This window comes from Silurus aristotelis, assembly GCF_946808225.1.
Source record: "Silurus aristotelis genome assembly, chromosome: 16".
Taxonomy (NCBI): Eukaryota; Metazoa; Chordata; class Actinopteri; order Siluriformes; family Siluridae; genus Silurus; species Silurus aristotelis.
The window spans coordinates 1,070,328-1,097,806 of record NC_139589.1 but is presented as its reverse complement, the minus strand read 5'-3'; the positions used below and the strand labels follow the sequence as shown (position 1 = coordinate 1,097,806).

Sequence of the window (27,479 nt, the reverse complement as noted above, 5' to 3'; positions counted from 1 at the left end):
AACCAATGGGTATGTGTTCAATACTCCTTGAAAAACACCAAAAATCACCCTTACATGCAAAATGTTTCCAATGTTCCATTTCAGACCAGGTTTGCGATAACTGGCAATAAGTCTTTCACATCACTGTGGAGGAAATTTGTCCCTCTCTTCTTTGGCGAAATGTTTCAATTCAGCCACAATAATATGCAAAAAATAAATCAACAAATACGTTTTTACAGCACTGTTTATATCATTCCTCAACACCTGATTGAAAAGCTGAGCCTACTGGGCTTAAACACCTCCCTCTCTAACTGGATCTTGGACTTCCTGACTGGGAGACCTCAATCAGTCCAGATCGGGCCCTCAGGACTGTTTTTCACTCTGTTGACTCATGACTGTTTAGCGATGCACAGCTGAAAACACATCGTCAAGTTCGCCGATGACACGACCGTGGTGGGTCTCATTAGCAAGAACAACGAGTGAGCATACAGAGCGGAGGTGGAACAGTTAACAGCCTTGTGTGGAGCCAACCACCTGTCTCTGAACGTTGGCAAATCCATAAAGATCGTTGTTGACTTCAGGAAAGCACAGAGCAACCATTCTCCACTGATCATCAATGGATTCTCTGTCGAGATCGTCAAGAGCACCAAATTTCTTGGTGTTCTTCTGGCGGATAACCTCACCTGGTCACTCAACGCCAGGTCCATCACCAAGAAAGCACAGCAGCGTCTCTACTTCCTAAGAAGGCTGAGGAAAGCCCATCTTTCTCCCACCATTCTCACCATGTTCTACAGAAGGACCATTGAGAGCATCCTGAGGAGCTGCATCACTGCCTGGTTTGGAAACTGCACCGTCTCAGATCGCAAGACCCTACAGAGGATAGTGAGGACGGCTGAGAAGATCATCAGAGTCTCTGTCCTCCATAACTGACATTTACACCACATGCTGCATTCGCAAAGCAAACAGCATTGTGGACGACCACACACACCCCTTACACACACACACACACACACACACACACACACACACACACCCCTCACAAACACTCTCCACTCTCCTGCCATCAGGAAGGAGGTTCCGATGAGAGTCACATTTGAGTCTTTTTACATAAACTGAGGTGATTAAGTAAAGAGTCTTTGGCAAGGAAAATTATTGTCATAATAAATCACTACTTTAAAGACTTAAGTACAATTGAAGGCAAATACTTTTGCACTTGTACTACTTTTATTAGAGTCATATTCTACTGAGGGTTTTTTTTTACTTTAACTACATGGTTTGTGTACTTTGTCCAACACTGCAGATTTGTATTGTAGGATTATAAAAATTTCCTCACAACTTTACACCATAATCTTAAATTATAAGAATGAATTGTAATAAATGCACAAAATAAAGTGTTTTTTTTTTTTTATTGAATTGGGACGTGTATATGATTCAGTCACGTGACACTCATTCATTACAGCATCGTCACCCTCCAGTTGAAACAACATGGCGTCCCGTTTTCATCGCGAGACTACAAGACCTCGCGAGAGTGTGCGCGCGGGGCTGCGTTTTTAGACATGCGCAGAGCCTCCCACGTGTTCCCTTCAGGCGCCGCACGGGAAGGAAGATGGCGGACGGTGAAAGTAGGTGCTCCTTCAAACAAACTCTTTCAACGGTGTTAGATGTAATATATTGCGTTTAAAAACGTAAATTAGAGTAGAGACGTTGCGGTGTAACGTGTGCACGCGGTGTGGAGTTTATAAATGTAAAAATGTTTATATTTTTAACACGATTGCTGTAATATAAAGCAGGCAGCGGCGTGGCGCGTGCGGAGTCCATTCCTGTTCAAAAAAAGGCGATTTGTGTGAATTTCTTTCTTTTCTTTTATAAAATTCATCCCGGAATGCAAATAATCCAATTCTGTACTTTGTTATTGCGTCAAAGAAGCTGATAATTGTTTGCCTGTAGCATTAATACTTGAGTTTACATGAGTATAAATATTACACGTTTATTACACGTTTATTTCTCTTAATAAAAAGCGGTTAATATTATAATCAACTCATTAAAGTTTCACTTTAACATCGCTTTGCATTTCTTAATCTGTGTTTTTGATTCGTTTAAAGACAAAGGATAGCTTTTTATGTTTTCGTATATTAAACCTTGGGATTTATCTTATGATATCAGTAAAAAACAAGATTTAAAATGCAGCTTGATGAAATTTCTGTAAACATTTTGAGACAAAAATAAACTTGAGCTAAATGATTTCTGTGCACCACGTGTGAGCCACGTGCACGCGCCCATTTCACCCCGAGCCTTAAACCTCATTATTGATAAAAAAATCAATAAAAGCAGATTTAAATCCTGGATCGTTTCAATCCATTAGTTTTTTTAATGTTAAACTTTGTATGCCAATTTTATATTAATCAATTTTTTTTTTTTTGCAGTTTCTTCTGCTAAGAAAGAGAAGAAAAAGAAGAAAGCGAAGGTTTCGGATGAAGAAATCGGGGTAAAGAAACTTCTTTTTTCACCCATAATCATTTCTTCACTTGTTTAAATTTTTGTATTTTTCCCTTTTTTTTTTTTACGTGGTCGGATTTCTTAATATGACGTGATTATTTATTGCATTAATAAACAGATGGGTTTTTATTTTTCAGGACATCCAAGAAACTGGGGATTTTTTAATCAAACCTGAATCCAAGGTTGTCAAACTCGACACGTCCCAGTGGCCTTTGCTGCTGAAGGTAAACATCAGTCCTTTATCTCCACCCAGGCTTGGCTCTGCATGTCAGATGATGAATGTGTTTATCCATTCTCTGAGCGCGGCAGGTTCGGACCCTCTGCGGCCCCTCGGTCCGTTCTGGGCTCTGGGGTTCTGGTGGTCTGTTCTTCTGGGTTTCTACTGTTTCAGTAGTTCTGGAGTTCGGACCAGCAGGTGCAGAGGGACCAGAATAGTCTCGTCAAAGATGATCGAACACGTCTGATCACGTGCCTCCTAAAGCCTCTTTTTGAATGATCAAATTTTTGATGTTCGTGCTGCATGTTCTAGACGAATCGTAAATAAAACACACCCAGATAAACGCATGCTCTCCTACATTACAAGATAAAAAATATATATTTTATTCCCATCCAGAACTTCGATAAGCTGAACATCAGAACTGCACACTACACACCGCTACCACATGGATCGAATCCCCTGAAGAGGAACATAAATGATTATGTCAGGTAAACACCTTTCTTTAACATTCCTGCAGTTCTGGCCACAGGGTTCCTACGCATTTTGAAAAAGTATGGAATTGACGCATGTTAGAGCTGGTTATAGCGTGTGTAATGCATGGTGTAGCTGGTTATAGCGTGTGTAATGCATGGTGTGGCTGGTTATAGCGTGTGCAATGCATGGTGTGGCTGGTTATAGCGTGTGCAATGCATGGTGTGGCTGGTTATAGCGTGTGCAATGCATGGTGTGGCTGGTTATAGCGTGTGCAATGCATGGTGTGGCTGGTTATAGCGTGTGCAATGCATGGTGTGGCTGGTTATAGCGTGTGCAATGCATGGTGTGGCTGGTTATAGCGTGTGCAATGCATGGTGTGGCTGGTTATAGCGTGTGCAATGCATGGTGTGGCTGGAATTTAAAATCACTATTCAGATGTCAAACATTTTCTTAAAGATTTGGGAATGTTATTGAGTGTGTAGGACCCCTGTATCCTCGCCACATGATGTGATTTAGATGGCATTAGCGCTCTGTGCGATGATGACCACTTATCTATCACCCGAGACTGATGGCTGCTGATGACCTGATCGCAGGTGTAGGTTTTTTTATATATAAATCTTGATTTTTTTATTTTTTTTGTCCAGGACCGGGTTCATTAACTTGGACAAGCCGGCGAATCCGTCCTCTCACGAAGTGGTTGCGTGGATCAAGCGGATCCTGCGCGTGGAGAAGACCGGGCACAGCGGGACGCTCGACCCCAAGGTCACAGGATGTCTGATCGTATGCGTGGACCGAGCGACGCGATTGGTCAAATCTCAGCAGAGCGCAGGTGAGGTGGATTAAAAAGCAAAGAGCTCCGGTGGACGTTCAGTCTGTCGATCGCTCGGAATCGGAGGGAGATTTTAATACGTTAGATTGTTAATTACGAGTCGATCGATCGCACTGGTACGTGATTTCACGTCGATTCTGAGTCAGTAATTGTGAATAAATGTGATCGTGCGAGTTGGAGATGTGGGAGATGTTGTGAGCGTGACCTCACCCAGTAAACCCAGTGGCCTTTCCTCAGTACTCTTGTGCCGTGTGTTTCAGGCAAAGAGTACGTGGGCATAGTACGGCTGCACAATGCGCTAGAGAGCGAACACCAGCTCGCCAGGGTAAGTGTCTGAACCTCGTCTCGTGTCTGAAGGTCGCGATGTGAAATGATGAACCCGTTTATCCATTCTCTGAGCATCTCCAGGCTCTCCTCTCTCCGCCGGCCTTCTCATGGCTACTCCGGTGTTCTATCGCTGTAGCCGATGCTGAAGGACGTGTGGGTTTGGAGAGCCAGGATTCACGAAGGATGAATCATGGGACTGATCTCATCTGTATTTTTTTTTTTGCTTTTGCACGATTCTGTTTTGAACCTGATCATCTTCTTGTTGGTTCTCTTCTAGGCTCTGGAGTGTCTGACCGGAGCTCTGTTCCAGAGGCCTCCTCTGATCGCGGCTGTGAAACGACAGCTGCGAGTCAGGACCATCTACGAGAGCAAGCTCATCGAATACGACCAGGAGAAAAGACTCGGTAAGAAGTTAAAGTTTTTTTTATATATATATTTATTTTTGAATCCGTATGAAGCCACATGATGCCATTTAGATTGCATTAGCGCAGTTTTTTGTGCTGAGATGACCTCCTATCTATCACCCTAGACTGATGGCTTTTCTAACATCTAACATCCAACCTTTTTTCCATCCACCTTGTGAACATCTAAAACGTTTCTTCTATGCTGCAGGTATTTTCTGGGTAAGCTGCGAAGCTGGGACGTATATCAGAACCCTTTGTGTTCATCTTGGACTCCTGCTGGGAGTCGGAGGTCAGATGCAGGAGCTCAGGAGGGTTCGGTCTGGAGTTTTAGGAGAGAAGGTATGTTAACGCAACACGAGGATGACGGTCGAGATGCCGTTGTGCGCCAGACCAAAGTGTTGAGTTCAGGGCCGGGTTCTTTCCCCCAGTCCTGCTAATTAATCTTTGGTACATCATATGGGTGAAGCTCAGAAAAGTTCTAGCACTTCTGCTAGTGGAGCTGCTTCTGGAGCTTCTCCAACACGCTCCATCATCTCTCAGCTTCTTCCATCTGATAATAGAAATAACAGTTAAGTAGGTCATATCTTTAGAAAATGATGTGAAATCATTGTCTTGGTTGCAGGACTGCATGGTGACCATGCACGACGTATTAGACGCCCAGTGGCAGTTTGACCACAATAAGGACGAGACGTACCTTAGGAGGGTCATCTTCCCTCTGGAGAAGCTGCTCATCAGCTACAAGAGGATCGTCATGAAGGACAGCGCGGTGCGTTTTCCTGCCCTCACTGGTGTTTAGTGTAATTAAGCGCATTCTGGCTTCTGTGACGTGTGTGTGTGTGTGTTCTGTCATCAGGTCAACGCCATATGCTATGGAGCCAAAATCATGTTACCGGGTGTGTTACGATATGAAGACGGCATCGAGGTGAACGGGGACGTCGTTGTCATTACCACTAAAGGAGAAGCCATTTGTGCAGGTGATGGATCACATCCTACTTCAGCGTCAAATCTTAAGCCTCATCCACGGGGGGGGGGGGGGGGGGGGTTGGCCTTTTTTCAGACATTTTCCTGAAAATCCTGACTTTTTAGATGTTCCTCAATCTATTGTTTCTACATTACAACACTTCCTGAAGATGTTTAAATGTAGGAATTTTGGACCATGTTGATGCTTTTCCAGGGTTCGTAATCTTAATTTTGTTGTAACATCTCTACCAACTGGTCTGGGCTTTTTTTTATTATATATACTGTACCTGTGGATGAGGTCTTCTTCAAAGCCACATGATGTTATCTAGATGGCATTAGCGCTCTGTGCGATGGTGACCTCCGATCTATCACCCGAGACTGATGGTTTTGATCAGATTCTGGTCCTCCATCTAAAAGGAAATGAGTCGTATTTTAAAGAATTGGGTTTTTTCTACAGCGGTGGCCCTGATGACGACGGCAGTCATCTCCACGTGCGATCACGGCATCGTCGCGAAGATCAAAAGAGTCATCATGGAGAGAGACACGTATCCACGGAAATGGGGTCTGGGTCCGAAGGTAGGCCGATTTTTCTTTCATCAAAACCTCCTGTGATGAGGATGCAGGTTCTTGCTCGGGTTTTCACCGGTCCACGTTAAATGATGTGTGTGTTTGTTCCCAGGCGAGTCAGAAGAAGATGATGATCCAGAAAGGTCTTCTGGATAAACGCGGCAAGCCGAACGGGAGCACTCCGGCCGAGTGGAAGGAGGGATATGTGGACTACAGGTACGCTCTGTTCTTCTCCGACCAGCATGGGTATTTTAGATTTCTTTTTACAAATGTGGCGCATGTGCAGAATAAGTGGCACCCTGAGCCATTTACATTTATCATTCATACGATTTAAGCTGTAGGGTTAAGGGCCTTGCTCAGGGGCCCAGGAGTAGGGTTGCAAAATTCTGGGAATTTAAGACAAACTTTACATGGAAATAAACTGAATTTAGAAAATTGAAGGTTAACCAATAACAGGGAACTGATACACAGGGATATATGATGTAACTGTTCTGATCTTCTTGAAGACATCTGTGCATGAGTTCCTGCAGACTGTTATCCCTTTTTGGTCTGCTGTGACTCTAGAGGGAGTCTGTCTGCGATATAAACACTCAGAACTCGGGTCAGATCTGTCTGCAGGATGTACGACAGGCTCTGGGTTTTGTGGACATGCGACTTAAAATGGGCTTCAGTCCCATCAGACCTTTTTTTCTTCTTCTAGTGATGCTCATTGTATCTTTTTCTTACAGTAATAAACCTAAAAAGGCTGCTGCTGAAGATGGTGACGCTACTCAGGCCAGTGCAAAGGTAACCTTTGTTTTATGGTACCTTATTTTTATTTATTTATCGCGTTTTCGCTGATTGTATTGTATGAGGAAGTCTGGTGTGTCAGAAGTATGTGGGGGTGGTGCAGGACATGTATGAGGACAGTGTGACAGCAGTGAAGTGTGCAGTAGGAATGACAGACTTTAGGGTGAAGGTTTGACTGCATCAAGGATCGAATCTGAGCCCTTTCCTGTTTTCAGTGATGATGGACAGGTTGAAGTATGAATGAGAGGGAGGGCAGTGGAGGGGGTGCAGTTGCCAGGAGCAGCCGAAAGATGATATAAAATATAAAAATAAAATTTAGGCCTCAAGTCTTAATTTGCTGTTCTGGGTCTTAAATTATTTTAAGCGGCTGTTTAATTATACGGTGTCCATGTAATTCTACTGTTCATTGAAATGCTTCTGCAGCACTTTAGAATTTTATTTTATTTTTTTTCCTGCAGAGGAAACGTGACGAGAGCGGAAGCGAAGGTGAGGCCGCACCATCGACCCCGAAGACGGAGGAGATGAAGAAAGAGAAAAAGAAGAAGAAGAAGGAAAAGAAATTAAAGGTGGCTGAGGAGGAAACCGAGGAAGCACAAGCAACAGAGGAAGTGGCAGCAGACGAGGAAGCGGAGGTGAGATTTAAATAAAAACCGTGCCTCTTCGAGCTTTATATACACACATCGCTTAGTGTTCACTAAATTTATAATTGGTGAGATTATTCTATCGCTGAGCATCTTTAGGGTTAAGGGCCTTGCTCAGGGGCCCAGGAGTGGCGCCTTTGTGCGGTTTCAACCTTCAGATCCAAAGCATAACCACTAGACTACAACCTCCCTTTATAGGCCAGTGATATGCAAGAGAACAAGGATCTGACTGCATGATGGTGTGCTTTTCCTGATAGTTTGCATGTAATGACTGCTAGAACGCAAGTCTTCACATCACATGACCAAAAAATTTTTTCTTCAATGGTTGGGGAAAGTTCATATTTGGGAGATCAGACATTGTGCAAACTTTGTAATTAGCAAAATATGCTGAAAGTCGCTTGTAACCATTGAAATCACAATTTCTCCATCGGTAGATGTTCCGAGATGAAAACCAGACCACGGGTTCCTCGTATTTTGCACATTTCTTATTCTTTGCTGCTGTAACACAGAAATTACCCCACCGTGGGACGAATAAAGGTTTATCTTATCGTCACAAACGCTGGATGCTTTTAGCTGTTAATATACAATTCAATACGACAAAAGGCGCCCCCTAATGGCAAGAAATTAGACATTTAACATCGCAAAAGGACTCGTTTCCCATATAAACCATCAAAAAGCAAGAATTCATAAATGCTGCACACTATATATAAACAATTTTATCTAAATCTTGCACAGAATTGGATTTTTATTTAATTTGCCATGAAATTGGTTTCGCCAATAAAATACCCTGTGGATTGATTATTTATTTATTTACGTTTGCAGGTCACAGAAAGCGCCAAAAAGAAGAAGAAGAAAAAGAAGGTGAAAGAAGCCGCGGATGATTCGGAATGAGAATCTGAACCGGATTAACAGACTGTCGCGTGTACCATGTGAGGACCAGTGCTCAGCCATGAATTCTGTCCTTCATGTGACCTCCAGAAATGTTCACTTCAGTCCTGTGTGTGTGTGTGAGAGCGATGAAAAGCAGGAAACTAATTCTGGAGTTTTTTTTATTCTGAATATTAATTGAACATCCGCCCCGTCATTTGTTCACTTCAATAATATCGCATTGAATAGATGCAGATTTCGTTTTTTTTTTTTTAAAGCTGTGTATGATAATGGTTATTTTTGTCTTTTTTTTTTTTTTTTTTTTTTTTACCTCATCTTGTACTTTTTTCCCCCCTGTGAATCCCCCAGTGTCTGAACAGAAAACTCCTTTATTTTGTATTATGTATATAACAGAGGATCAACTTGTACCCCTGAAGCATAAGTCAGATTGAATAAGAATTTTTTTTTCTTTTCTACACCTTTGTCTTCTTTCTTTCACACTAAACACCGATAGTCTCAGTATGAGGAACACCAGAAGGTTGCCAGTGGCGTTTTTATTCAGTTGTTTGAGTCAAAAGTGCAACACTTTCATGCGCTACATCAATACGGTTTCCCTGTTTTTATATTTAATACAGTAAATGTAAACCTGATGGGTTTCCTGTCGTAATACAGCAAAACAACTGAACACTGAAACCATGGTGGTGTTTATCACAGTAGTGGTCCTTTTTTTTTTTTTTTTTTTTTTTTTGCATGGTCAATTTACACTTTAAAGGTGCACATTTCTCATCTAAAAGCAAAAAAAAAAGTCTCCAACTTATTGCTTTAATAAAACTGCCATGTTGAATAGGTTCAGGAGGTCAGGCAGGATCTCTGAATAAGAGTCTAAACCCAGACATCATCTTCTGACTTGGTATTGCACCTGATTTTACAACACAGGCCTCTGATTTCATTACACTGATTATGAGGGATGATTTGGGGGTGTGTGTGTGCTGCTTGATCTTCGGATCAGTAGACCCAGGACACAGGAACCCACTGTGGGCTTGAGGAGGCTCTCTCTAATGCTTCTTCTATGCCTTTCACGCTCTCGTCTACGTCGTTGTTGACCAGGATGACGTCGAAGAAATGGCGGTAGATGCTGAAAATGGTGTCCGATTCCTTCTGCATGGCCTGCACTGCTTCTGACTGTAGGGGTGGAGATAGAAAATGGGATTTTTGCACTGGTTTGTCAGGTGAATTAGTACTACAGATAAAATCAATAGAAATTTGGTTTTATTATGAGAATTAGGTTCACTTTTAAGTCTGGTTCCTTGCAATGTTTCTTCATGAAGTCTGAGGGAGTTTTTTCTTCTCTTGTCATTTCTATAACACTGCTCCATTGTTAAACGCACTACAAATTAACCTGAATTAAAGATTTATAATAAAATTCATTTGATACTTGTTGCATGGAAAAGACCGTAAGGAGTCGAGGCAGCAATTATAACGATCATTTTCAACTCGTAATTTTTATTTGTGATATCAATAGACGTCTCAAAGCTACACAGAGATCAAGTTGTATAAAAGGATGTAGAATTGTAGAATTAGTCCCTGTATGTGTGTTCCTTATATGTTTATCCCTGAAAATTCATGAGGAAGAAACCTTGAGAAGAACCAGGTGCCTAAGGGAACCCATCCTCATCCTCAACACTGAATGTCCATTCATTACAGTCAGTGGTGGATGAAGTACACAAAGCGTGTAGTTGAGTTAAAATAGATCCAGTAGGTAAAATGTGACTCCAGTAAAGTGAAAGTGTCTCTTTAATCTTTCACTTTAGTAAAAGTACAAACGTTTTTGCCTTCAAATGTACTTCAGTATCCAAAGTAGTGATTTATTATAACTATAATGTTCCTGTGATCATTTTAATCACAAGATTCTTCACTTAATCACCTCAGTTTATGTGTAAAGACTCGAATGTGACTCTCAGCACACTGATCTATTAATAGAATGATATTAATGACTCAAACACTGATTGATTTCTATTACAATCATCATGAACACAAAACCTTCTTTTCAACTAATTTAAGAAATCGTGTAAACGAGGTCACGTGTGTGGTGACGAGTTCGAGTCTGGAGTTTCTTCATCATTTATTCCTCTCTAAATGTTCTGCTTGATGTTGAACTGATGCTGAACTGTATGTTGGTGATCAGTAGATGCACCGAGCGCCGATCAGAACACGTGTAAAACAGAGCGTGCGCTCGATCCTGATTGGCTGTGTGTACATTTTTATCCTCATTAATAAAAAGGAACGACTGATTTCACTAAACGTAGTTGAGTAAAAAGTAAAATATTTGTAATGTAGTGAAGTTACAATAAAAATCTCCCCAAATGGAAACACTTCAGTAAAGTACAGATACGTGAAAAAGCTACTTAAGTACAGTAACAGATTTACTTCATTACTATCCAACACTGCTAACAGTTCCATCATTGTTGAGGTGTTCAGTGATGGGGGAGGTGGGAGCTCAGTGGTTAAGGCATTGGACTTTGGATCAGAAGATCACAAGTAAAAAATCCCAACACAAGCTGCCACTGCTGGGCCCTCGAGCAAGGCCCTTAACCCTCCCCTGCTCAGTTCTAAGCTGCGCTGGATAAAAACATCTGCCATATCCCATAAATGTAAATGATTAAATGCAGAACTGTTCATGTAAACTGTAGTCCTGAGCCCATTGTAGTAGACTGTAGATATTAATCACAGCCCAAATCCATCGTTGCCCAGTAACCTCTAGGGTATTTTGTGTAACTTGTAGATGTGATGTGAAATAAAGAAGTTGATAAGAAGAAAGAAATGGAAATAATGTGACTGACCTGGTTGCCCGAGTTGGTTGGTGCTATGAACACGATGAGTGGAGCGAACTCGGCAGTTCTGAGGAGTTTCAGCGTCTGGAAGAAAACCATGTCATTTTCTCTTAAGGAGTATAAAAATGAACCTAGGCTGACTTTATATCCGAATATATTTACATATATTAAAAAACTAAATAAACACAATATAAGTGACATTTGCTCAACGCAGCCATTATTGACCAACCTCCTGACCAAGCAAAGAACATTCTCTCTGGTGCTAACATCTGATAACTGTCTAGGAGAGTTTCAGGTTCTCTCTAAATGGCCCTGAGGTTTTCCTTTATAAACATTGTGAATGTTTACCTGAGGCTCCACATCCAGCACTGCGATCTTATCTTGCTCATGAATCTTTTGGATGGTTTCCATCTTGGTGCCGAACATGTTGCCCTGAAAACTTCCGTACTCCAGGAGCTCGTTTCCCACAATGCATTTAGTCATCTCTTCATTGGAGATGAAATAATATTCCTGTCCGTTTTCTTCTTCTTTCCGCTGAGGTCTGGTTGTGTCTGGTTGAATGGAGAGACGCTTTATTAGTGCTTTGCACAGCGCAGGATTGAAATGGCGATGAGCAATGAGTTGATTACTGACTCATAAGAATATCAGGAGAGCATAATCAGAGTTGGAGAAAGTATATTGTTCCTGTAAAGGAGTAAAAGTACTAATCTTCTGCTCAAATATTTCTCCAGTGTCAGTAACACTCCTTATTTTACATTTCTACACCAGTAAAAGTACTAAAAATTTTCGCATGAGTATGAAATGTATGAGAACTTGATGTGAATAATGGATGCAGGACCACAAGGACCAGCCTTCGCTCCACACGTGCAACACTGATCCTCGTCCCCCACAACCCCCTCGCCAGTTCACCACTGTTCCCTCCTTGGAGCACTTTAGATAGATACTGATCACTACAGACCAGGAACAGCCCACAAGAGCGGCAGGTTTGGAGACGCTCTGACCCAGACGTCTAGACGTCACAATTTTTCAAATCCTTACGCTCGCAAATCTTTCCTGCTCCTAACACGTCAACTTTGAGGACAAAATGTTCACCTGCTGCCTAATAAATAAATCCGTCCACTAACAGGTGCCATGAAGAAGAAGATCATCAGTGTTCTTCACTTCACCACTCATAATGTAATAATGACATAATGTCATGCCTGATTGGTGTAAAACGTGATACATGTCGTGTATGAGACATATATATGCCATTGAGTATCTTGATTTTCAGCCTTTCTGTATGAACTACTTACGAGGTGCAGGGTAGGCGAACTTTTCTGGGTATTTGGTCAGCAGGGAACTTTTGATGTGACTCCTTCCCACACCTGGAGCACCTACACAGAGTGAAAAAAAAAGACAGACGCATGATTTATTGTCAACGTGAAATTACATCACGTTTTCTGAAACACGTTTTTTCAGATAACCTTCTTACCGATGAACACCAGAGTTTTTCTATTGAAGGCAGGAAGCTGTACGACCTCTTCATAAGAAATAACATCGAGCTGATCGAAGACTGGCAAGAAAAACAGGATCAATTTAAGTTCTATTCATGTGTTAGAAATCCGGATCGTAAAAACGGATGCGTTGCTTACTGGAACTGTGTTTCGCCAAGTATTTATCTTTGCATTTCTTCTTTTTGCCAAAAGGACTACAGGACTGACCAGCCTCAGAGCTGCTCTTACTCTTGCTAGCTGCACGCCTGAAACAATAAAAAAAAAAAATCATGAATAAAGTAAATAAATAATAAACAATTAAGGTTTTTATAAGTATATTATTCAAAATTCCAAGTTAGTAAACCTGGCTAGATTGGATCGTACCATTCCTGAAGTTCTGGGGATGGTATGAGTCCTGCGAAGTCTTTCCCTGAATTGTCCACTTTACCCTGCCACCAGTTGGGATCTTTTTTGTTGATGATCTGGATAATGTCACCGGTTTTGAATTTAAGGCCGACCTCTTTGCAGGGGATGAGGTCGTCCTTGGCCGGGTCGTAGTCGAACTGAGCCCTCATGTACGTCTGAGATTAGACAGAAATTAGATTAATTATGGTTGTGCTCAATAAAGGTCCCCTGGTGGTCTAGTGGTTAAGATGCAGCGCTCCCACCGCTGCGACCCAGGTTCGATTCCCGGTCAGGGAACCATCCCCAGCCACTCTTAGTGCCGGTCCCAAGCCCGGATAAATTGGGGAGGGTTGCGTTAGGAAGGGCATCCAGCGTAAAACATGTGCCAAATCAAACGTGCGGAGGATCCACTGTGGCGACCCCTAACGGGAGAAGCCGAAAAAGAAAAGTAAGTATGGTTGTGCTCAATGAGAGGTTCAAAATGGCTATATTGTGATACATGGTCAGTGATGTACACAACGTGACCATCACACCCACATGGTTCTTCTCCTTTTTTGAAGAACACAGCTGCACAGAAGGTTTCTGCACACGGTAGCTTTACAATTTCCCACAAACATAAATCCAATCATTCATGGATAGTGTTATAGTGAAAGATGTGTCATATAAACAGATGATCAGTAAATGAGAATATAGTGTTTGTGTCTGTACCAACCATATTGCTACTTATAATTATTGATAAATAAAAGTTTCTTTCGGCTTCTCCCGTTAGGGGGCGCCACAGCGGATCCTCCGCACGTTTGATTTGGCACATGTTTTACGCTGGATGCCCTTCCTAACGCAACCCTCCCCAATTTATCCGGGCTTGGGACCGGCACTAAGAGTGGCTGGGGATGGTTCCCTGACCGGGAATCGAACCCGGGTCGCAGCGGTGAGAGCGCTGCATCTTAACCACTAGACCACCAGGGGACTTAATTATTAATTATTGATAAATAATTGATTTATTTTAGGTCTGTAAAAGAACAAATTGTGTGCTTGTGTCTTTGTGGTATGATTTGTTTGTCTGGGTTTCGTTTCTAATTCTTGGCTTCAATCAGGTGTGTATAATCAGGGATTAAAAACGTTACAGGGGATTAAACCTGAAAATAAATCAACATATTCAAAAAGCATGAAAAAAAAAAAATCACTCAAAAAATATGTTTGAGTGAAAACATCATTTAAAAAAACGTGCTCTTTTGTTTTGAATTCCAAGCCTTACTTCCTGTTAAGAAATGGTCCCTTCCTGTATGCCCGGCTACAGGAAGATATGAAGTTAAATATAAACACATATATCCAGGTTTTCTGAGACTTTCTGCAAAGTAGATGCATTAAAATAAATAAATTTCTCTCATTTAATGTATGATTCTTTTTTATTCTCAGCTTCCTTAGACGAAGCAGAATCGTTCTTGGGACGTGGAATATATACATATACATACATTAAAACGTTTTCTGTTTGAAACGAACCAAAATATGATAAATATGATTGTTTCTAATCAGAGTCAGAGACCAAAGCAAACAACCTGCCGGAGGGGTTAGGGGTGAGCTGGACCAACAAGTGCCAAGCATCTCTCGGGGAACTCTTTCAAGACTGTTGGAAGACCATTTCAGGTGACTACCTCTTGAAGCTCATCAAGAGAATGCCAAGAGTGTGCAAAGCAGTAATCAAAGCAAAAGGTGGCTACTTTGAAGAACCTACAATATGACATTTTTCAGTTGTTTCACACTTTTTTGTTATGTATATAATTCCATATATAATTCCACATGTGTTAATTCATAGTTTTGATGCCTTCAGTGTGAATCTACAATTTTCATAGTCATGAAAATAAAGAAAACCCTTTGAATGAGAAGGTGTGTCCAAACTTTTGGTCTGTACTGTATATTCGAATATCAATAAATTGATTCTTATAATGAAAAACATTTGACTTCAAAAACATTTGAATTTCACACCAGATGGAGTTCAGAACTGTACCAGGACAAAGACAAAAGTACATTGCGATTAAAAACCAGATGCTGTATCGGACTTTTGCTCACCTCACAGACCATGGAGCGACTGTGCTGATTCGGGATGATTTTCAAAGTGACGATGCCGTCTGTATCTTTCTATAAAAACAATAACAATAATGATGATCATAATGAGCATAATGTTTTTAAGAACAGATCCACATGAATCCTTCTCATATTAGCAATAAGAGAAATACTGACCAGAATCTTTTGCAGTTCATCCACACTCTGATTCGCAACACTTTTACCGTTAATCTCAGCAATTTCATCTCCTTCCTGTAAAGAACCTAGGAGAACACAAACACACACACACACACACACACACACACACACACACACACACACACACACACACACACAATGCCAATCCGTTTGGAAATCTAGACTGTGCCTGGCTTTAATTATAAATGGATGAGGTGTTAATTGTAGGTTGAAATCATCATCATCATCATCATCATCATGGCTCACCTTGCCTGTGGATCATCCCTCCGTGTAATATTCTAGCCACCATACACTTCTGTTTCTCGTTAAGTTTTAGAGTCACACCCTGATCCGAAACACAAGAACACAACACTATAAAACTTAGAACGACGACAAACGAAGCAATTCATAAACGACGAGGATCTTCAAACAGAATTCAGGACAGTACCAGTGGTTCTGACGGGTGCTTCTCGAAGGCCACCTCGCGTATCTTCGTCACTTCTTTGACGTTCATATGGCCGGTGCTTCCGTTCGTGTACACCGTATTCTGCTCCTTCGCGTCAAATGTCTGCATGGCTGCCTGGAATTAAGAATGAAAAACACATGACGAGACTTTTCTGTATGGTTTTCAGAAGTTTTCGAAGCGGGTGGAGAAAAGCTACAACAATCCAAACAGCCGTGGTGTACAAAAAAGCATTCCGAACACGTCGAATCCCGAGGATCTATAATCCTGTCATCATCTGGTCTAAAGAATCTCAGTTTCTGCTGTAGAAGTGTCAGGGATCCACCAGCCACAACTTCACCAAACCCACCTATCAGTCCAAGTAGCTCTCCTACCTACTAGCCACCTGCACCTGGCAGTCATCAACCATCACCCTATATAACCTCCGTTCCCCCCCACCAACTCATTGTCCGTTCTACAGTTTTGGCTGAAGAACCTTGTCGACTACCCAAGCTACAGACATTCCGGTTCTGGTTTGGATTACTATTGTTTGCAGGACTCTTTTAAGTTCTACGAACTCTTTCCTCATAGCGTTCACCAGTTTTATTCAAACCTGGAGTTTATGTTTGGTTTGCCATTTTCTGCCATTTGCCCTTTGTTGTTCATTAAAACCTTCGTTATTTGCACTTCGGTTTCCGGCACGTTTTCCTGCCTGACCAAAAGGCTGGGTCAGAACTTAATAGAAGGAACATGAATCAAGGAACCTTAACCCTTACACTGCCTTGTATAAACAATCCAGGCTGGTGGTGATGGAGTGATGGTGTTGGGAATGTTTTCTTCACACACACACACATAATAATCATTAGTTTATCTGAGAGGCAAGGATCTCACATTCTGTCCACAATTCCCCTTCTTGTAATGGCCACTTCATGCAGGATGTCAGTCCTTACAAACATGTTCTACAAACGTGACATGGTAATTCAGTGACCTTTTCTAGCCACCATATCCAACAGAGGGACGTGTGAAGATAACAGCATAGTCACAACACCAACAATTTGGGAAAATCACCGTAGATTTTGTGATGCCTTCATCTCAACGCGATTTAATGATTAAATATTGCACCGAAATGATCTTTATATATTTATTTCTCCTTAACAAACTCCTCGAGATCTTTATGGTTTATGGTTATCTTGAAAAATCATGACTTCTTTCTACAATACTTTACACACGGTGTTTAATCGCTTAGCACAGCACCGGGTAATGTCAGAATGTCACGTTAAAAGGGTTCGGCTGCGCTTTATAGCGCATATCGACGTGTGCCATTTGCTCCAGGTTAAAGATTAAACGTTCCCATTTTTAACAACTCATTAGATCCCAGAAGAAATGACAGGGTTGTCATGGTTCTGCGTGCGACACTAGTGAATCATTTCGGGTTTTTTCTTTTTTTGTTTGGTTGAAAATACATTGAAAAATCACTTGGATTATCTGATCGATAATTTGTAGTTTATTCAGATGATAAATGTACTGTTTTTCTATGTCATGTAGATTAGATATTAAATCCAAAAGCCAGTGGTTTTGATTTTATTGATCTTTAACTTCACAGGATTTTGGAGTGACCATGAACAATCAGCTGCCCATTTCTTCTCAAACTGATAATCAAACACCGTCATATCCATTTCTCCTTTACAGCATCAGGAAGAATGTGTTTATTTATGTTCACACAGGCCACTCAGATGTTTGTTCAGTCTTTGGACCACTACAGCTCACTCTATGCAGGTCTTCTCCCACACTACCCCACTGCCACACTCCTTCAACTGGCGTCCATTAGATCTAAAACACTGATGCTTTCCTACAAAGCCAAAAACACACCAACACTGATCTCACACTTCACTGCACCACGTTTCCTCTGATCTTTAACCACTGCTCGACTGGTCCCACCATCTCTCAGTGTACAAGGATGACGTACTTCCAGACTTTTCAACAGAACAGCAGTTCTAAAATGATGGATTCATCCTGATGCCCAGCTACTGGATGGAATTCTCCTCAATTATTCACTGTAGCTGAGGATATTCTCCATATGAAGGATACTGTGGAGGGTTAAACTCAAGAACCATTTCTCAAGAACCACGACGAGGTTCGTTTTTTTTTTTCCTCTTACTGTCTCATGAAGTTTTTCCTTTCCACAGACACCACTGGCTCGCTCATTAGGATTAAAACTGGGGGAAATGTCTATTAATTAAAGTTTCATTAAAATAAAATATAAATAAAATTAAGTATATTTTTCTGACACTCTTTACAGGTAATTATTTATCTGACATCAGATCTTCTCTGTAAACAAGACATGAAGTCTAATTAAATCCTTCGCTTGGTATCATCTTCACTTTTTCACACATCACACCCAAAAAAAAAATTGGGAACAAATCAGTGAAAAGCCTGACAACTTTCCCCCGATCTCCTCTAACATGTCATTATTGCGTTCTCCGTGAAGCCTTGATGGATCACGCAGCTAGAAAATGATGAGAATCTTCTGGGATTCTTCCTTTATCATGTAAAATGGGAAAAGAATGAAGGCATGATTGCGCAATGAAGCTTTAAAGCAGCGAACGGGACGTGTGGCTCACGTGTGGCTCGTGAACGCTAATCTGATGTGCACTATCGCACGCCTGCGCATGGGCTGAAGGTCACACGCTTCTTATGACTCTTAACTGCAGGACTGGACTTTGGCCTTGTGCTGAGACAGAAAGGAAAAAAACATGTTCATAAGGGACGTTCACAGAATAGTTCTCTTTAAATTTCTCATTATGGCAAAGAAAAACAACAAAGAACATCTCAAAGTACTTCATAAATATTTTTTTTTAAATAGGAAAAAGATGAAGGACTTAAGTCCAGATATGCTTCACCAAACTAAAATATAATATTAGTAAATAAATTATTACAAATTCATATGCAATAAATATTTATAATTTTATTAATTAACACATTTTAAATAACTAATATTTTTCATTAAAAAAGAAAAATTCTAAAAGGAAAAATGGGAATAAAAACCACATAATTAGCGACCAAGTTAAATTTTGTTTAGAGATTTCTTAGTATATTGTATTGTGACATCACAATATGAAGATTTTATAAAAGTGGACACATCCACCTGCACACACACCTACACACACCTACACACACCTACACACACACATCAAGAGATCGAGCAGGAGTAAGTGCTATCCCTCTGGAGTGCTACAAACGTGCAAAAAAAGCAGTTAGTCTGCAGAAACAAAGATTTTTATTCAATTACTTCGGCAAAAAATGCTGATATCAGCATAAATATTGCTGACTATTCCTCTTGACACACACGCACAGGATATGAAAAGTGTCCTGTCAATTCAGCAACAATTGAAACATCAAGGCTCCTTTTTTTCTCCACATTTCATTATCTTGTGATTTTTCCCAGCATGTATAGCAGTTACAAACATGAAAAAATGTGTGTGTGTGTGTGTGTGTGTGTGTGTGTGTGTGTGTGTGTGTGTGTGTGTGTGTTCACGTTTTGTTTGCTCGGGATGGATCAAGTTAGTAAGGTGGCGTCTAATCCAAAACAAAAAGTACAACTTTATGACTGCAGGTCAATTCTGTTCAGTAGTAATTGTTAATAAACAAGCGAACAAAAAAGGATTTTAACCAGGGTTGCCAGGTATGTACCAAAAATACAATAAAAATCTTCCAAATCCAAACCCAATGAAACCTGTGCAATGGAGAAGCGGTATAAAAAACATACAGTTTCCAAACAGAATAATGAATGAAGTACAATTATGCTGAATTTGGAAGCAGGTGGTCTACACATACGTAGAATTGCACCATTTTCGAGCTTAATGCTTTTAAGTGGGGTGGGGGGGGGGGTGTTAGAGAATTACTATAATAATTCTATAAACTTATTATAAGGTAGTGATATTTTATTTTCCTGCTGTGTGAGCATAAGTGTTGACATAAGAACACCGTCCTATCATTTCTAAATACGGATATGCTTCATGCTTAAGTTGAAGTTCTGTTTTCATATCAATGAGCAAAAATTGAGAGTATGAGCTTCGCTCGGCCACTTTCACTCTGTTGCCGTGAAAAAGTCCAAAAACAGTCAGGCTGAAACAGAAGTGAAAATCAGCCCAATTCCATCAGAATGCTCTGTACACTGTCGCTCAGGAATCAATAAAAAAGAAAAAAGAACAAAATGTTCAAAAGGTCGAGAACAAACGTCAGAACTTCCACTTCATCCAGAGTACAACATGTAGTGAAATGTTTTCTTACAACTATCCAACATGTAAAACAGAAATACAATATAAAAATATATAGTATTATAATATTCCAAGGTTTCAGGTAATAAAAATCCACCAGGACACCCCACAATGGTTTCAGATCTTTAAGATGAACCCAAATCTTTCCATACACACCAATATAATTCACTACAGACAGCTTTCAGACTTCCACAAGAAGAACCTGAAACAGCCTTGAGGCAGAAAACTCCACCTCAGGTCTTGCGTAACTTTCCAGCTGATCGAGGCATGACACCACCTCCTTGAAGAACGGTTTTGAAAACGCTGACACACCGACTGCAGCACAGAGGGAAGTCACATGCTCTAAACTGTCTGAACAGCGTGTTCTACTAAACATGCATAAGGATCTCAGAATAACCTCAGTCAGCTGAACGTGTGATTATACAACCACTGATAGAGAAGAACCAGCAAATGTGCGGCGTAGTAACAGCATCAGGTCACGTTTCATCTCTTTCATGTTACCTTATAGAAGATATCGAGCCAAGAAGAATCCTTTAATCTGCTACTGTCTCATCATTTATGAACGCTAGTCAGATTTAGAGTCTGCTGTCGGACACTTAAATTGAGTTTTGTCTAGAATTTATGTACAGTGATGTAATGAACACTTCAAGAGTATAAAAAGATTCTTCTTAAAAATCTGGAGCTCCTAATTGGGGCAGAGTTTTTAGGTGGCCCAAAAGCAAAATCGCCCATGGCCTGGAATCCAAAAGAACAAAAATTAATCTAGTAGGAAGGGCAAACTGTGTCCGTTCAATTAGGGAAGGTGGTACCTTAGTGGTTAAGGCTCTTGGTTACGGATCGAAAGATCTGGGGTTTAAGTCCTGGTATCACCAAGCTGCCACGCTTGAGGACCTTGAGCATGGCCCTTATCCCTCTGGATTCCAAGGGCTTACAAACATTGATGGGATATTCAAAGAAAGAATTTTACTATGCTGTAAAAAAGTACTTTTGTCAAGTATAAAGATTTTCTTTTCCTTTCTTTTCATAGCAACACTGGCCAGTTGTGAGCATCTGTGAGCTCATGTATGCAGAAGAGGGCAGATAGCTCTTTCCACCCAGTGCACCATACCTGTGAGGCAGAACATTCCTCTGAGGTAGAACATAAGATTAGCCTTCACTCTACCTACCATAATCCCAATATTAGGTGAATCAACAGAATATTTGGTCACAGATCTTTCTATATTAATACACATCCAAATAATAAAGTTTGGACTTTTCTAAAACCCAAACCAACATCCACTGGCCACCCTTTTCAGTGACTCTTCAAACAGACCAAACCTATAAGTGACATGTTCTGGGTTGGGGTGAAAAATTTGTACCCCAGACCTTGTCATTCTAGTCAGGTCTATTCTAAAATCTGATGTAGGCTGATACACGACATCAGAAAGTCTTGATGATGCATCAGACCATGTAATAAACTGGTACATAGTACATTAACAGCACGTCGAAATCTCTGACCAGTTTCAACAGAAGACGTTATCTGGGTAATCACCTTTATCTTATCAGATCGATGTGTTGAGACACAGTTTCCTGGTAGAAGCAGAATTCAAAGGACTATTTCACCACAAAAGGCATCTGGACCTCTGGACTTCTGCAAAGGCCGCAGCCGATAAAACTATTTTAATACACCCTGAGCTGGAGAATCTTTTACGCTGAAAAAGACGACAACAATTTCTGGATTCGTGGAGCAAGACATCATCTGGTTCAAGAACTTCCTCATGTGAGCAGATTCTTTAAGGGCTCATTAAGTCAAGACACATGGTGCATAACACTAACCAGCCCCGACTTGCACTACACACACACACACCTCCTCCAGATCATGTGACAACTTAATCACTGAGAACTGACTTTTGACCCACTAAAGGAATTGCGAATGAACAGAAATGAAAAATCGAGATGCATATACATGTTTCATGTAGACTCTGATTCCTGTGGATTTGATAAATGGGGACAAATGAAAGGAAAAATATAAAGCGTGAATGCAGACAGACGTATGTAACTCCTCAGCAAATCTCAATGTTGTGCTAAGACTTTGAACAGATGGAGTTTAAATCCTGGCACCACCAATCTGCCACTGCTGGGCCCCTGAGCATGGCCCTTAACACCTTTACTGGTCAGTTGTAAGCCGTTCTGGTTATGGACATCGATCAAATGCTGTAAATGTTTCTATTGGATAAATAAAGATGTTTCATCTTCAGCCACATCTCAGGGAAGTCCTTCCAACATCAACAACTGCCACCGAGTATAACACCTTTTTTATTTTTTTTATACTTTATTGATCCCACAAGAAAAATATTTATTTGCATATTCCAGCAAGTCAAGAATCTTTTATTGTCATTTCAACCATATATAGTTAAAGGGTTCTGCTTTTGAGTCTGGTTCCTCTCAAGGTTTCTTCCTCATAACATCTAAGGCAGTTTTTCCTTGCCACAGTCTCCATGGCTGCTCATCGGGGATAAACACACATCAGTCACTTTAACTCTTAAATTCTGTAAAGCTGCTTTAAGACAATGTCTGTTGTGAAAAGCGCGATAGAAATAAACTTGGCTTGACTTGATGTAGCTGATGCAGAACACAGTGAAACGAAACAACGTTCCTCCTGAACCCTGGTGCTACATACAACAACATAGAGCAATGTTAGGAAGCTGGAGTCAAAGCACAGGGTCAGCTGTTTTATATCCAGCACCCCTGGAGCACAGAGGTTTAAGGGCCTTCCTCAAGGGCCCCAAGAGTGACAGCTTGGTGATACAGCGGCTTGAACCTCCGACCTTCCGATCAGTAAATCAAAGCCTTGAGCTCCCACTCAAGTTTTACCAAACAGGGAAGCGTTTGGGGAAGAACCACATCGAGCTGGAACAGTCAGGTGTCCCAATACCTTTAGCCAGTGTATTCCCCATTAGTGGATTAAAATATGCTGCACGTCCTTCAAATTTTGCATGAACATCTAGTCGAAAAAGCATGTTTCAGACGAACGATGAGTGCTGAATCCCCAGAATGAGCTTTGTGTGCTGTGGGTTTGAACTTCACCGGGGTGACATATGAATTGCGCAAAGCAGGTTTTAGAGCCGATGATGTGACCAGTGAGCTGTTTACAATCGGCTCTTCTGCAGAAACAGCATTGTTGGTGCAAGGCCTTGTTATCTTCATCAACATCTACAGTGAATATTGGTTCGGAGATCCCTCTTGCCCTACTACATGTAATCTACAGGGAATCAGAAAGGGACAGGGGATATCTGTTACGCAAGCAGCTCCGAGCTATTTCCCAGACTTCACTGCAATGCAGCGATGAGATTCTGCACAACAGACCGTCTATTTATAGGGTTTAGCCTTCGCACTGAAAACATGACTAAGAGTGGAGTAACAACAACACCGGCAAGAATCCATGGGAGGAATCCTTCCTGAGAAGTCGTCGTAGGTCCCTGAACAAAATGTCGTCAGACTGTTTTCTTTCAATCAGGGTTTTGATCAGCGGTCGCACGAAAGCGTTTTTTTAATCTTCTCCTGGTTCATCAGCAGCTTTGATGAGTCACCGAAAGGAGACAATAGGGTCTTAATGCATTAACCCCATCCCCCGGTTCAAGCTTAACGTTCACGACAGCAAAAATGCGACGAGCTTAGCTACGTTAACTCGGATTTTCCTGATGCTGCCGTGAAGAAATCTAATCACATTCAACTCATCTAGTGTGAAAGCATATTTATCCCTCAGCCAGAGATGAAATGGAGACGAGGAAAACACGCTTTAACAGCGATAATCGTCTCTCTAATAACGTGAATCCATAACTCAGAGCATTTCTCTCCCTCTCACTGTACCTCCTGTTATAAAACTGGATTCCTCTGATGGCAAGAGCTGAGTCACTCCATATGGCGCGTGAGTGGTGTCGAAATGAAACATTCAACAGTGATGAAGTTAGACCATTCACAAAACGTGAGAAGAATAAAGGCTTTTACGAGAACAAGGCAGCCGATGAAAGAAATCAGGGTCAGACAAGGAGACCCAAACCTGTTCCATCACGACAATGCCGCTGTGCACAAAGCCAGCTCCATGAAGATCTCATTCACATGGGTTGGAGTGGAAGATCTCCTGCTATAGAACTTCAATCCAACTAAACATGAATGCATGTGAACATTGACTGCACCCAAGGCCTCCTCACGTTACCTCACCTACATCAGGACCTGACTTTACTAACACCCTTATGGGCAAATAAATCTCACACCAAATCTATTTTGTTATTCTGGAGGTTATTATAACAGGGAATTTGGACAACATATGGAACGAGACGTTAAAAAAACACATTTCAATTTTTTTGGTCAGTTGTAAACAAACTTTTGTTCACATAGTGTATTTATATATAAAAAAGAAACTCCTGCCAATTTTCCACCATCAGTACACATTAAACACACACACACACACACACACACACACATTGGTTGCTTTTGGCCAGTTAGTGTTGATTATATTGTTTAAAACGTTGAAAAGACATGAGTGTCCACCTGAAATTTTCGCTTTATACACATTCGATCCTATAAAAACTGGAGGAAAAATATTGTAATACAATGTACAAAAATACATTTCACATTTTAACCCCTGCTGCTTGCGATCAGCGTTACGTACAAACGATACGCATAAAAAGAGTATTGTGACGTCATTTCCCCCCCACCACGATAACGATTTTATGGCGTCATATTTTCTCAGCCCTTAAATCGAAACATGTTAAAAATAAAGAACTCGAAATCCAATGATGTTGGATTAATAATCAAAAAAAAAAAAAAAGTATAAGTCGGTTATTAGGAGGGTGAAAGAATAAAAGGTGATATGAAATCGACGCTACGGTATACCGTGAACGCCGCAGATCACGCACTTGCGCGTCAGCTGTGCGCACGGTTTACGCATTGATGCTGTAAAATAAACCCCCGATGATAATTATGATGATGGAAATGATGATTATTGTTTCTAAATAAAAGACAGAAGTGTTAAACTGCACGAGCTGTTTCACACAACGCAATAAAATAAATGTAATGATGAAAAATATTTATCAATATAAATGTTGCCCATTGGAAGATGGATATTTTGGTTATTCTACTATAATAATAATTAAAAAAAAATCTTATTATAATAAAAAAAAATATGGACGTTGATTTAAAAAAAGAGAGAAAGATGAAAAATAGAAAAGGAAGAAGAGTGACAGGGCTGTTTTCTTGGTTCTACCCGGAAGCCTCTTTACCTTCTCCTGGTTCTTGGGTTTGTTCTGCAGAAGCTGCTCCAGGTACAGGTCGGACAGGGCCGTGCGCGCGCTGTTCACCCTCTCCAGAACCACCGCAGGTTCGTTCTTATCGGATTTTAACGTCATTGTGTTTCAGTCCTGGTGTGTGGACTGTTGAAGAGCTGGAGCAGGAAGGAGACGAGAGGTTCCTGGAGCCTTGGAGAAGAAGAAAGGAGGAGCCCAGGAAGCGGCGACTGGAACAAAAAAACCAGAAGAAAGTTCACGCGCCTCCACCGAGTCCGAAGTTCGGTGGAATCAGGAGCAGAACTGATCTTCTTCCTCGGTCGACAAAGCCAATACACATCTGTGCGTGTGTGTTTGTGTGTGTGTGAGGGAGGAGGGGGGTTTGGCTTCGGTTTCCTTCACACATAAAGACTGCAGCTGCGTTTTGATGACAAAATCTATGGGGGCGAAACCGACACAAGCTTTCATGCGTCATTATACTTTAATTCCTTTGTTTCACTTCTTTCGTTGTTTCACTTCCTCATGATCCAGCAGTTCTTCACCATTCTCTGACATCCTACACAATTCTCTATTATCCTGCACGCCTCTCCACCATCCTCCACCATTCTCCATCATCCTTCACCATCGCCACCATCCGCCATCATCCTCCACCATCTCCATCATTCTCCACCATCTCCATCATCCTCCATCATCCTCCACCATCCTCCACCATCTTTCACCAAACCCTCCATTCTCCACCATCTTCCACCATCCTACACCATTTTCCACCATCTTCAACCATCCTCAATCATTCTCCACCATTTTCCACTATCTCCACAATCCTCCACCATTCTCCAACATCCCCTACCATTTTCCACCATCCTCCACCTTCCACCATCCTCCACCATTCTCTGCCATCTTTCACCATTCTCCACAATCTTCTACCATCCTCCACAATCTTCTACCATCCTCCACAATCTTCTACCATCCTCCACAATCTTCCACCATTCTCTACGATCGCCTTTACCAGTGTCCATCGTTCAATCATCCTCATCTACCATTCCCCATCATTCTCCATCGTTCTCCACAACTTAAGTAATGATGCACTTAGGCTACAGTCAGGGTTGCCAGGTTTAAGCAACATTCTCATTCGAAACACTTCTTCAAAACAGGCCTGAAATAACTCCAAAAACAGATTTGAAATAAGGGAGTTTTTTTTCTTTCTTCTTCTTCTCCTCATTCTTCTCTTTCACCCAGCCTTTTGCAAGGAAAAGAAGTTCACGGTGGTGTGCACGTATTTCTGATCATTCTTTGTTAACAGCATGAATAGTTTTTTAGTTGATTGATCACTAAATATTGTATATTTCACATTGTTCCAGATAAAAGATGAAATAAACATGAAATAATCGTGGTGATTTTTTTGCTCATGGCTCCTAAACTGTGGTCCTACACCATACTGTGAGTGAGGTTCAAACGTGGCCATTGTGAAGGTTCTTGTGACCAAAGACGGTGTCGGAAATTCTACAAACTCCATCTACTGACAAACGCAACGGAAATCGCATCATAGCCTCCAGTTCACTAGTCATCATCATTCATCTTCTCCATCTTCTCAAGTTTGATCCATGTGGAAGTGTGATGTGTATTTCTGCATCATGTGTGAGGTTTTCTAACTTTACTATCACCTACTGTGTTATTACCTTTATAAAGAATGTTCTACCATGAACAAACTTTCATGTATAATTGGTAATACAAGTTTGCATGACAAAAAAAACGGATTTTAGCTTAAAAGAATCTTCACTTTATAACTAAAGGAGCAAAATTCATACTTGGGGGTTAAAGAAAAATGTGCAAAATTGTAGAAAATTAAATAAACCAGCATGAAGAAGCAGATTAATGGACCCCTGGTGTCTGGATTTGAAAATGATTTCACATTAACAAGTTCATTAAAATATACCGCCACCTGTTGGCCGCGACTATGTATTACACGTACGAGTTATAATTACATTTAAAAAATTGATCGT

General features: G+C 41.0%; 2 protein-coding genes across 2 annotated transcripts; one reads left to right on the top strand and one right to left on the bottom strand.

The window, feature by feature from the left end:
* Positions 1 to 1,509: 1,509 nt before the first annotated feature.
* On the top strand, positions 1,510 to 9,026 carry dkc1 (dyskeratosis congenita 1, dyskerin). Its single transcript, XM_083564408.1, has 15 exons — positions 1,510 to 1,601; positions 2,403 to 2,464; positions 2,613 to 2,699; positions 3,089 to 3,180; positions 3,811 to 3,995; positions 4,256 to 4,320; positions 4,600 to 4,726; positions 4,935 to 5,065; positions 5,349 to 5,492; positions 5,580 to 5,700; positions 6,144 to 6,262; positions 6,366 to 6,469; positions 6,982 to 7,039; positions 7,501 to 7,674; positions 8,506 to 9,026. The coding sequence occupies exons 1-15, from the start codon at positions 1,586 to 1,588 to the stop codon at positions 8,572 to 8,574; spliced, it is 1,554 nt and encodes a 517-aa protein (XP_083420534.1). The 5' UTR covers positions 1,510 to 1,585; the 3' UTR covers positions 8,575 to 9,026.
* A 46-nt stretch (positions 9,027 to 9,072) lies between these two features.
* Positions 9,073 to 25,932, bottom strand: mpp1 (MAGUK p55 scaffold protein 1). Its single transcript, XM_083564380.1, has 12 exons — positions 25,477 to 25,932; positions 15,945 to 16,076; positions 15,764 to 15,842; positions 15,497 to 15,582; positions 15,326 to 15,394; positions 13,238 to 13,434; positions 13,013 to 13,119; positions 12,853 to 12,933; positions 12,674 to 12,754; positions 11,730 to 11,932; positions 11,391 to 11,465; positions 9,073 to 9,732 (listed from the first exon to the last, which is right to left on the bottom strand). Exons 1-12 carry the CDS (start codon positions 25,600 to 25,602, stop codon positions 9,556 to 9,558), a joined length of 1,413 nt encoding a protein of 470 aa, XP_083420506.1. The 5' UTR covers positions 25,603 to 25,932; the 3' UTR covers positions 9,073 to 9,555.
* Positions 25,933 to 27,479: the final 1,547 nt, after the last annotated feature.

Bases quoted from the DNA above. Each gene is read 5' to 3' on its own strand.
- dkc1 (XM_083564408.1), top strand. The intron at 3,181-3,810 runs GTAAACACCTTT...TTTTTTGTCCAG, and splicing joins AACATAAATGATTATGTCAG to GACCGGGTTCATTAACTTGG. The intron at 4,727-4,934 runs GTAAGAAGTTAA...TCTATGCTGCAG, and splicing joins CGACCAGGAGAAAAGACTCG to GTATTTTCTGGGTAAGCTGC.
- mpp1 (XM_083564380.1), bottom strand. From the start codon at position 25,602: ATGACGTTAAAATCCGATAAGAACGAACCTGCGGTGGTTCTGGAGAGG. The intron at 16,077-25,476 runs GTAAAGAGGCTT...TCTTAATTCCAG, and splicing joins AACCCAAGAACCAGGAGAAG to GCAGCCATGCAGACATTTGA. The intron at 11,933-12,673 runs GTAAGTAGTTCA...CCATTCAACCAG, and splicing joins GTTCGCCTACCCTGCACCTC to ACACAACCAGACCTCAGCGG.